The sequence below is a fragment of the Adelges cooleyi genome, unplaced genomic scaffold, assembly GCF_023614345.1.
Source record: "Adelges cooleyi isolate 19-005CV unplaced genomic scaffold, UGA_ACOO_1.1 ACOO_flye_CR_arks_rails_tigmint_CR_PRNA_167, whole genome shotgun sequence".
Classification (NCBI taxonomy): Eukaryota; Metazoa; Arthropoda; class Insecta; order Hemiptera; family Adelgidae; genus Adelges; species Adelges cooleyi.
Window position 1 is genome coordinate 1,683,796 of NW_026095824.1, and position 12,747 is coordinate 1,696,542.

At 31.6% G+C, this 12,747-nt stretch overlaps 1 protein-coding gene across 1 annotated transcript in view; it reads left to right on the forward strand.

The window, feature by feature from the left end:
* The first annotated feature begins 848 nt into the window (after positions 1-848).
* Positions 849-12,747, forward strand: part of LOC126832771 (uncharacterized) — a 33,434-nt gene continuing 21,535 nt past the window's right edge. The window contains exon 1 of the mRNA XM_050563700.1: positions 849-1,117. Coding sequence (XP_050419657.1) covers positions 1,051-1,117 — 67 coding nt within the window. The 5' untranslated portion in view covers positions 849-1,050. The remainder of the gene's footprint in view (positions 1,118-12,747) is intronic.

Sequence of the window (12,747 nt, forward strand, 5' to 3'; positions counted from 1 at the left end):
ACGCTACTTTAAACATTGACAATAAAATATTTTATCGGATTTCCAGTTTTTTTTATATCAAAACCCATTCAAGCGAAGACTAAACGCAGTTGAACCGATAAATTTTGTATACCATCGAGTACATTAAATTGATCTTTTTATTAGTGTAAATTATTTTATTTTGCTTAATTCATAACCCGACTAAAAATATTGAGTACAATATAATTTTTTTTTTTAATTAAAAAATAGATTAAAAATATATAAATACATAATATGATTACAAAAATATAACAATACAAATTATTTTTAATTTCAGTTTTTAGTACTTTTTGTGACTTTGTACAGCTTTTTTTTCGAATTGTATTGTAAGGCGCAGCATTCAATTATATGTCTAGACATTTTTGTTTAAAAATCATTTGCACTTGACACGTTTAATTTTTCAAATCCAAAACTACTAACAAACTAATCTACACCTCGCAATTCAACTACCAATTATCAATCAATCAACGCAATATCGCTTAATGTTTTTTTTTTTTACGAAACAGTAAGTCATACTCAATAATATTATTTTATGGCAAAATCATATTTTCCATAAACTTCATTAGTTGCACCCGAGACTTTTTTCGAGTCTTGCTAATCACCTACGGACTTAACCTTTTGGCACTAGCTTTTTTTTTTTATCCATAAAGGTTGCCTGGAACTAGTGCACATCAAGCGAAAAGGTCGTGTACATCCGTGGCATTTTGACTTAACCGGACCGTAGAACAATACAATGAAATGTCAGCTCGTATAACACACAGATCGTCCGCGGTGGTGCGCTTCAGACTAATCGTCCGGTGGCAGCACCCTATGACTGCGTCCGATGAAGCTCTTACCGGTCGTCGGCTCTCAGAGACACACGCACGCCGAGTGCCCCGCGTTACTGCAAACAGAGCCAAACGCTCACTACACGTGCGTTCCCAGGTCGAGATAAATAAAAAAATATACAATACTATTTTCCCGACCAAATATGTTCTAAGCACGTAGCAGACGTATCACTACATTTCTATTTCAAAGGGGAAAAAAAAAGAAATGAAAATGATGAGAATCGCTTTGCTCAACTTTTGCCTTTTGGGATTGGCCGATTACTCGTTTGGTGGTAAGTGCCATTTTTTCTGTTCATATACTATTGTAGAAATATACATAATCACGTATTAAGTTGCACCTATAGTCACCAACAATATATATATATATATATATAAATATGTATGTATAATAATTGTACTGTATTCACCAGGAACGCGTTACTTATAATATAATATATAAAATAAATGTTAAAAGTGCATATCATGTTTCAACAATATGTATGTTATAGAACAAAAAAAAAAAATTAAAACCAACAAATTTGAATTTTACTTAATCAATATCATGTTTTGAAAGAATAATGTTCTCTGGCGGGAAACGTATACTATATTTATTTAAACGGTTCAACTCAAAAGTAATTATAAACGTGAAGTATACATTTCGACCCCGATCGATTATTCAGTGATAATTACATTTTATTACAGTAAACTATAGCACAAATGTCATAAGTAATTTTGTTTTAAATTTATATGTTAATACATTTTTAAAAAATGTTAATATATTATCATGACATATTATTCTAGTTATTTAATTAACTTGACATACCAAAATTCTGTATATATGTGTTTTCTGATATTTGCACACATCTATAAAGACTATTACTAACAATATGTATTATATATTACCTAATTTCTCAATATATAACATAAAAAACTAATTGGGGCATGTTTAACATATTTTAATCTTTTCTATCAAACATCTCGCACACTATAGTATATATAAAAACTATTTAATAGTTCAGACATTTTTTTTATCAACTACCTAACTTAATATTATTTGTTTAAAAGTAATACATTTCTCTCTGTGAGTCTTTTGTCAGATTGTTTGCACCGCGGGGTTCTACAGTTGTACTTATTATGAGGAAATGCAGAAGTATTTGTAACATTTATTATTGGATAATGGGTATTTGTCAAAAAGGTTAAGCGTCAAACATTTAATAGTATATTTAATGGAATCGCAAGTCGACTACATTTAAGTTTGTCAATAATTACTTGTTAAAGCGAAGTTTACAAGTACAGGGTGATCCATTTAACGTGAGACACTCATTTTCTTTGAAAATATTAACAATATTTCTTCTTTTTGATAAAACTTGTATTTATCATATTGTAGATACAATAACATAAAATTACCAAATATCTACCTTTTTAAGTATTTTCAGAGCGCTATCAACTTATGAAACTTAAATAGAAAAGTATGTTTTTATTTAACTTTTTTTAGATAAGAATAATTTGCTAAAAATGATGACTATTCGATAACCGGTTTTCGATAATTACTTTTAAAGTTATTTAAGCTTAAATTTTAAGACGGAGGAAAGATGGGTTAAGTATTATTTGTATCTGTGCGTGTTGTTCAACTGCACTCAAATATAAAATTGTAATTATTTCTTGATAAAATGAGTGACTTACGATGGACAGATCACCCTGTATACATAAAATAATTGTGAGTCGACTGATTTAATAGCGGTTGATTCAAAGAACTTCATTTGAAATGTCACTATCATTTGTCGGTATACACTACCGTACTGAACTGTAAAATATTTTACGCGACATGATTTAAAAAATGCTTTTGTTACTTGTTCATACGAATGTTGGTTGCTGCTTCATCTCAGCCACAGAAGTCGGCCGTCATTCTCACAAAAGATTTTTTGGAATTAATTTCTAAAAGACATAATAGGTTTTCAAAAGTCTTTTAGAATAGTAGCAAATAAATGGAAATGTTTTGCGTATTTTATCAAAGTAAATAATCTATCCGTTTTTTCCTGAAAGCTACAACCTGAACCCTAAAAGTTAGATCCTTGTAGAAATAATTATTAACAGCTTTTGCATTATATAATTTGCCATAATAAAAATCTTGTCAGTGGATGATTAGTTGTAAGCAAAAAATCGAATTACGAATGCGTATGTCTAATATTTTGCATATACGAGATGTGCAATTGGGCTATCCTATTTAAATCACATACAGTTATAATGTGTAATTTTTAATTTTAACTAAACTACAGTTAAGACGTTGACAAAGTTTAGATTATATTAATTCCTTGGTAAAATATCGGGTAACTCCACTCTTGCTAGCATATTATTATTATATTCATCGTTGTGTCTTAAGGCTACACAGCGCGTTTATACATTGTTATCGTGGAAATACAGTAATCGCCGTTTTCAACAACTTCGCACGCTCACACAAGACACATGTGGTGTGTGTTTACCGCGCGTTAAATTCAAAATATCCTTAGGTCGTGCAAGATGCTACAATTATGATAATACCGAAAACCGCTTTGGTACAACTTCACAAATTATTAGCATACACAGGGACATCCATCTCGAGACTAGTTCTCAAAACAAACGTTAAGACAACGTCTAATATCATAACAAGACCAAACCAGAATGGTATTAATAACCAGAACCTAGACGAAGACGACGTAGAGGCATTACAAGTAGTATAATTTTAACAACTCATATTACTTATCATCATTCTGAAATTACACGCACTTTGCTCGTTTGTTAAAATAGGTATGACTGTTCAAAAGTATAAAATATGTGATAGTAGTGGAAGGAATCATTAAGAAACGCCATTTGCTAAACTAGAAAAGATGGATTCCCTAAAGCCGAGATAAACGCGAACCAAAATGGCATTATGTTACTGATCATACACAAAATGTAAACGGGTTGTTAAATGACATGATAGCCGACAAGTATGTCGCTATAAATTTAAAAATGTCAATCCCGAACACAATACTGTTTTGCTATTAATTGTATTATTACATATATATATATATACATATTTATATAATCAATTTTCGAAATAAAAAATAATATAATAGAAATCGCAATTGTAGAAATCAATTGTGTAGCATTATAGTCAATTATTAGTATAGTCGGAGGAAGTAGTGTGCAAATATTTCCCTCCCAGGTTAGTGATTACTTGGGAAAAAAAAATATTATAGTTACCATGTGCTTATTATAACAAAATGACACTAAAGCGTCTGACAATAATTTAATTGTATTCAAATGTTTTCTTTACCCACTTTGCCGACTTCTTGTCATAATGAATAATACATATTATGCCTTTATACAAACCATAATTCATTGTTACCCCGAACCAATGCTAATTTTTAACAATTAAAAATCAGTATTTAATTTCAAAATGTAAATAATTTTGTATATTCTTTAGTCGAATTCGTGTACATTTATTACACTGGTGGAAAAAACTTTAAATTTACAACAAAAAGTTTGCCATTGATCAGTAACCCACTCTAAGTATCACTAATTTACTTACTAGCTACTTTTATCAAATATGTCCCGTTAGAATTTTTTTTTCACATTAAACATTTTTACCAGTTACATAACGTGTTGTTGATTTGAACTATGTTAATGTGGACTCAAGTATACGTAAATGTATGTCACGTCGTGCCATCAGATCATTAATTATGCACTAACATTCTGTCAGAAAATAGTATTCCGTACTCAACATTTTAAATTGTACGCATAATTAAATACGCTTTTGAGCGCTTGCATTACAACAGTTTTACAAGAATGTGTAAAACAAAATTATGTTGGAAACAAACACTCGTGTACCAGAATGGTATTTTACTCTTTTATAGTATCTAAAACCTTATAAACCCCGGAGAGTATATTATACAATTCTGCGTTGTAGTCCTTGGAGTATTCGAAACACGTCGAAATCAATAGCCAGCTCCATCACAGCCTCATGTCATCACACAAACGAAAATCGTCTATAGTTACAAGATACACTGCAATGGTTTCCTCATTAAAATATATATGTCATATTATAATCATTTTGAACCGTCTGTATGGAAGCCAAAAGTTTGAGCAAACCGAATTAAAACTGTCGGTTGGAAAACTCTCGTTGACAGTAACAGATGTACTCGAATTTTGTTTTTTTCCCGCCAGCATGTAAGCCATACGTTCGAAATTATTATCGCATTTATGGCTTCTCTGTTGTTATTCGGCGTCTCCCAGCAATTTGAATTTACAACCATTGGCTCGAGAATTCATTTAGAAAAAAACCGATTGCCCGTGCGTTTGGATTACAACAGCGTCTATTGAAAGAGAAATAACTTTTCAGCATTTCGCTCGGCCGACGACATTGATTAGATAATACAATTTCTCATCAGTTCTGATCTATAGGGACACGGGTCGCATAAATCGGTCCGCGGGGACTCAATAGACTAGCGTTTCTTTTGAATACATTTTCGCCGTTCGTCCCCTATTCATAAAATATACTTCAAGCACGTTAAAACATTATATTACCTCCACGTTTTTACTCTGGAAGCAGACGCAACTGTCTGAATAGGGTCGAATTCGCACCATCATTCATCGATCTTGGCTTAATACTCAACCAAAGTATATTTTGTGCTTTGCCGGTGATCGTAAATAAATTGACGACATTCGAGCTTAAAAATACCGAAAATGTCTAAAGAAACCGAAAAGAAAAAATAGCATTCTATTCATACCTATAGTACCTACGGCACTTTATATTTCAACGAAAACTAATGGAAATCAATATTTGGCCGGTGCCATTAGCTGTGCGATTGTAGTGCACATAAAAGGTATGTAATAGAAATATCATTATGAGCATTTTTGATACTACTATTCTAACTTATACTTGCATTGTTTATGAAAGTACAGTTAATGCATTTAACACAAATTTTATGAAATTACACAACTTGAAATATTTTTTAAATACTTTCTGAAATCAGTTGATTTCCCCTATTTCTTAACGTCGTGATCATTAGAGAACTCTTATGGTCATGCACATCATCAATCACTTGTCTTAATATATAATCACTGTCACTTTATTTCCTCTTTTTCCTATATTTTTCTTCACTATTATTTGTTTCCGTGATTACGATTTCGTGGAACTTTTTATAAAGATACCATAGCGAAAATCTAAAAAACTTATTCTTCTTTCGCATAAAAACAAAAACGAATGAAACAAATATAAAACAGCTAAATTACTTTTTTATTACACGAGTAACATAATTAAAAAATGATATTGCTCAACAATTTGCTTCTGGGAACAAACGTTTTTTCAGTAACTTTTTTATTCAAATGCTATTTTAATTTTTAGACGTTAGTAAAAAAAAAACATTTAAACCCCGATACGGCACCAATAAAAAAATATGTACATCATAATCTTTTACTGGAACATTTTTTTAATTCTACTTAGTACGACTAAACAAATTATGGAGTTATTTAATTTCGGCTCTTGGGTAAACGTTAATCTCGTTACAAACCTTTTTTTTTTAATTAAACGCAGTACAGACTGAAAATCATTTTTTTGTTCAAACTCGCATATCACAGTTATTTTCATGGTATGGTACATTGTTATATATCATTACATCCATACTGTTAGTATTGAACAATTACTAAAATCTCAGTCCGGTCGGCTTGAATAAAATGATATAGTAACGAGATCTTCATCAACGTTATACTTATCAACAAACCAGTCGAGCTTTTACATTTATTTTTACTTTGTGTACCAATATTATACAGCAAAATACGATTTGGAATTTTCGTCATTACTGAAGTGTTTGTAAAAGAATATTAGATCTTCTACAAACTAGATTTCTGGTGCGAGTACAATTCAATAAGGAAAATATTACTCAGGGGAATAGTGTTATACTGTTTACAGTAGAAGTTTCTTGTTTTTTCTTCGTTAAAACTGCCTACCACTTTTACAAAGAGGCAAATGCTTAGGGCCCAAAAAAGGGCTAGTTGTGTATTTTTTATGGCATAATGCGAAACTTATAATTTTTTACATTAACAATAAACGAAAAAGTCTGTACATGTTGTCCTTCGTAATGGATGGACTTAAGCAAGAAAAACGAAAAGGGATAGTATACTTTGGTATTTAATGTTCGTGGATGAAAAGTTTTTTTTACCAGTCAGCTACAAAGCCAACGTTGTGCACGTTACATACATTTTTTGAGTAATTAGTAGTCATTGGTCTTATTTGAACAAATAACAAACAATCATTGAAGTATTAGAGTACTAAAAAATGTCCGGAGATGTATGAAACATGACCTCGTTGTTGGGTTTAAAAAAATGAAAAATAAACCATCACTCTTAGTGTCGCTTATATACATGTCACTTTTATAATTGTTAAAAATTATTAATTTTAATTATGTTTATATAACTACGGATTCAACGATGACATTTTTATTTTTTAATTAATACTAAGTGAGGATAATGCCACGGCTATAGTATTTTTGTAGTCATGTTATGGAATAAATTGAACAAATATTTTTAGTATATCATATCTGCCTTTAATTAACGAGGAAATGTATATTTATAAGCGGATCTATCAGTCTGTTTAAAAGGAAAACGACTGAAACAGATATCGTTTGAAACACACAAACCACGAGTAAGACCTAACAGTGGATAATATTTTATAACCACTAAACAAATAAACTAATAACCAAATTATGTAAACAAAGTAGAGCTGTAAAAATGGAAAAATGTACAAACGTTTTAATCTCGTCGAATAATAACTCTTCAAGTAAAACGGAGCATCTAGTGCAAACTGTTCCTTAAATTCCCCACCATAAATTATCGGGCCGTACATTAAGCCGACAATGTAGTCTAAAACCGTTACACTTTGGCGGCAATTTATTACTATTTAAAGTATTTCTAAATCCTCAATATCTACAGTCAATTTAATTTGCCCGTTTTAAACACATTGTTCCAGTTGAGTTTGCCTATTTAAACGTGCTTTACGTTTCACACATCGGCGAGTACTAATTATTGAAATCGTATTCTCGTGATCGTTTAGTCTTGAGGATTAATATAGTATGTTGTTGGTGTACAGCAAAAGTTGCAGAACAAAACCATAATATGGCTTTAGACCCATGTTGTTAAATCGTCTAAACACATTTTTTTTTAAGCAACTGCTCACCGAATACTTATTCAATTTGTCCTTTGCAATCACATCGTTTTCTGACACCAGACACTAGTGGTTGTTATAGTGGAATAACAATAATATTCGGAACGGATTTCCTTAAGCTGTAATTATAAATATTGTTATAACAATCGCCACTTCCGGTCGGGTGGCGCCACGGTATTGTAGCTTTCGTCACGGCATCCTGAGTTTGCTGTGTTTCGCAAAATTTCGATTAATATGCGCGATATAGATACAAAAAAAAATATATAGCATAGGATTATCTATAACTATATAAATGTTAAACATTGCCGGCGGGTGGTGATACGGTCGTCCGCAGACAACGGGCTAGAGTATATTATTATTATTACTATCAAAAGGATCGGGTTCGGTGTGAACTCACTCGTCCGTGCGGCTGTGTAGATAGTAATTATAAACCGGCAGACACGACCTCGGTTCGGCCTTTGTAAAAATATTTATTATAACAATAACGATAATTAATACCCTGCAAAATGCGATCATTTCTGCTGTATAATGCGCATCTACGGCGAGACGGTCTTACAACACCGTACTTAGGGTCTTAGTAATTTCTTCCCTCTGCCTTCTGCGTGACGACCACCCCATACCTTTACACAATCACACAGCACCTACGACAGAGTTATTGCCAGCCATACAGTATTATATGGTTTACGGCAGATTTAATTTCCGAATTAGCGGTCCGATGAAATCTTAAACTGTAAACCGAGTAAGTAAACAATATTTTTTTTTCTAGGTCGTTACCACGACGAAGTTAGTGGCGATAAACTCAACAACAGCTTTAATTAAAAAATATATACAACCCCTCCGTTGCCATATACATAGTAACAATAATAACATAAAAAAAAACATTTACTTCTTGAGCGTTTTTTAATTTTCACCGTTCTGTCGACGTACATTTGGCAAATGAAAACCTTTTTTCGTTCCAGTTAAAACGAATACACGTTATTATGTGGGATAGGTCGTTCCTTGTTTGCGTCGTCCGACAATTATTTATTGCTCTTTGTTGAAAAACAACATTAAATTTGGTTTTCGAGCACAATAACCGTTTTCGGTATTTGACACGTACGGTTTATAATTAAATCAAAATTAAAATATTAAAACGACGTTAGACGTCAATGAAGTACACAAATGAATTATTGATTTTGTGACATATCTTTGTGTAAACCTAACCCACGTGTAACACTTATTAGCATAATGTACATGACAAAATGGTCGACCTAGTATCGTTTGTTGGTATACTACCGGCCAACGCAAATTTTTAACTATAGACTTTCTGTCAGAAAAACAACATTTTATAAAAAATTGATTAGAGTAGTCCCTTGTATTTATACACTTTTAACTTGTTTTAAGCTGCAAAATACAAGATTTAATAAATCGCAATCCACTTATACCTAAACCTAAGTATTCAATTATGTCAGAAAACTTTTTAAAACTTCGACCATCGACTTAAGCGTTTTGTAGTTTACACAAAAATAATTTTTCTTATATATCATATTAAATTTTAAATAAAAATTATGATTTTTATTCATCAAACTCTTTTTTTCGATATAATATTGGCTAAAATCAAGTGTGCATTTGTTAAGTTTTTGTGTAACTTTTGTTCTTAAAGGAAAAGAATTAATTGGTCATCACAATAAATTACACAACCTTTAACACTTTTAACCTTCGGATTAAGTTCCTGACAAAATTAAATTTTACTCAATAGCTAAAAAAAAAAACAATTTCATTTTTTTCATAATCAGACATAATCATTTTACTCATTAGAAAGAAAAAAAATGTTAAAATACATTTTTTTAATTCAGTTATTCTCTACAGAACTTTAAATAGAACAAATAGATTACATTTTTTCGGAAAGAATAACACAAATTAAAAAAATATTTTGCTAATCTATTTTTGTTTCTTGTGTAAAACAATTATCCGATTTTAGAATATAGATTTATTTTGAAAAAATTGTATTTTTTAGTTATTGAGTAAAATGTGGCTTTTGCCCACAAACTTTATCCGGACTCTTTCTTTTAACTAACATCTACTAATATAAAATAAGACGGTTTGCAGTAGAAACTAGTAGATATGATAGCGAAATCTAAAGGTTGTGAGGTTGATCATTAAAGTTATAAAGTCTAAAATTGAAAATTGTAATAACTTATATGGTAGGTAAATAATTACTTCATGCTGTATGAACTTTTGGTTTATAATTTATTGAAATTCAACTATAAAGCAATCTCTAAAAGAACCGACTAAATAAATTTGTAATCGATAAAGTAACTTATCAGGAAGGGTACGGAACCCGATTGAAAAAGGTCATCCGAGCACAAGAAAACCTCATAATAAAACCAATACATTTTCTTCCATACAAGAAGCCCTTCTTTTTAAAAAAATATTTTTTTATCATCTTTATAATAGGAACTTGCTTATTTTGATGAAAACTTATATAACTACGTTCTAGAAATGGATACTCCTGTTAAGAACCAATTTCAAGCTTACAATATAACTAAAAAAGTATACTGCTTACAAGTAATTTTATATCATATATTAATTTTAAATGCAATGCATTATAATAAATCATTATTGCATTATATTATGTTCTAAATGGGAAAAGTAGGTGCTTTTATAGTAGTTGTGGGTTATGCATGTCAAAATTCTGAAGCCCGCCGCCCGTGCAATTAGAAATCGTATCTGTATAGTTAAAATGATTGTGTAAAACAAAATTTAAAGTAAAAATCAGCAGTAAGGTATGATAATTTGCTGTAGTGTCGCAAAAAAATAGACTACACATAAAATAATTTTTATCATACAAATCCCGATTAGAGTTTGACAATTTTATAGGAATATTCGATTTTACGATTGAAACAGTTGTAAAACTAAAAGAAAGTTGGCTGAGGTTGTAGAAGCAAAAGTATTTTTTTTTTCATAGTCCGATATTATGTATTTTTATGCAGCACACCAAACTTCCGGGTACACCCCGGGCGTCTGCTTGGGTCATAAATACACAAAAGTTTAATATTATACAAAATCATACGCCCTACGGCTGAAGAAGATTAAATTGCGCTAACGGACCGTCAAAGGCTAGTAGACTAAAAAATGTTCCTCGAAATCGAGTTTATAAAAAAAAACTAAATAAATCATATCATTGAAACGGTCAACTGTAGGGCTACATTTACCTGTCGACAATGTTCAACTCCCACACAACACCCTGGGGTACCACTCGGTACAGAATCAATATTATATTCGAACGTGTTTTTTAACGCGATACAGCTTTCTTTCGCAGAAAATCATAATAATAACAACATGTTTAATATAATGTCTTTCTTTGTGGTTCGGTCGATATCGCGCCTCGAACCGCTTGTTTTATTGCAGAAAATCCCCAAAGGATAAAAAAAAAATTTTTTTATATCAGATAAACAAACCAAAGGCAAAGTGGAAAAGTCCATTGGGATCGATCGCCCCGCGTACACAGAAAAGGAGCCGTCTGGAGATTGTTTGCATTGCACGCATAAAAGTTAAGATATGGAAATTCTCGGTCGTTGCATAATACACGTATACGGAATGTAACGCAGCTAAGCCGCACAAATGTATTCATCCTGAAATATAGTATCGAGTACAAATATCTTTTGCGATCCACCGAGTGTTTTTAATGTGAATATTGACTGCACTGCAATTCTTTAATTATTAAATCGGGTTCTATCTGTGCGGTTTTGACATGGAATCTAAATGTGTCTATTTCGATGAGCTTAATTTCCATAAATAAAAATTATTTAAAAATGAATACAATTTCTACCCCTAAGAACTTTGACACGACGCATTCTTGTTAGGTTATTTATATGGTTTGAGCATACCGAAAGAAGGCGCGAGCGAGTGAAATAATGTAGCACAAGCGAAATAGATTAGTGTAGAGAAATTTAAAGGGAGCCGAGTGAACAAAGAAACGGCGATAAGCGGAGATTTGTGTAGAGAAAGGATTTGGTAGGCCGACCTTGTTTGTGTGGGATAAGACTAATAACAGACAAACGTTTTCGATATCATACTATGATCACAAGACGACATAGAGTAAATATTGTGTACGTTAAATTGTGAGGTACATAACATAGTCCCAAGGCTAGTAGACACTTGTAAACAGTGTGTTCAAGACAAAATGGTAGACAGCGGTAATACGCGTTAAAGATTCTATTTTGTGGGCTCAGCTTTCAAAATAAAATATATTGATTATTAGTACACATGAATAGTGGTGGGTAGTGTGTAATAAGTCGCTTGCAAAAGAGTCACTCCTAAAAATATGTGCGTAGTAATATGTTCTACAATATTATGTTGGTAGTTGTTAAATGCATGTATATTCGCTATTATAATATTTAACGACTTAAATATTCGATTTTTTTTACTTTTATAATTTTCACCTTCTTTAGAGGGTCTCGGGTTTTTTTTTTATCACAAAACAGTATAGTAGACACCAGGAAGCGAGCGAAGCCATTTTTTTTTTTTTTGTACTTTCAAGTTTTCAACCTTTTCAGACCTCTATCGCGTATGTTCATCAGCGACCTCAAAGCATAATTAGAGTTTTCATCGAAACAGTATATTATGTCACTTTGTGTTATTGGCTCTATTATACACATCTGCGGTAAACCAAACCTAAGGGGAAATTCATAGTCGAGCCGTCAAGTATTTTGACGTTGTCGTGTAGTGGATATGAATTAACCGTGGCTTTTGACGTGTTCG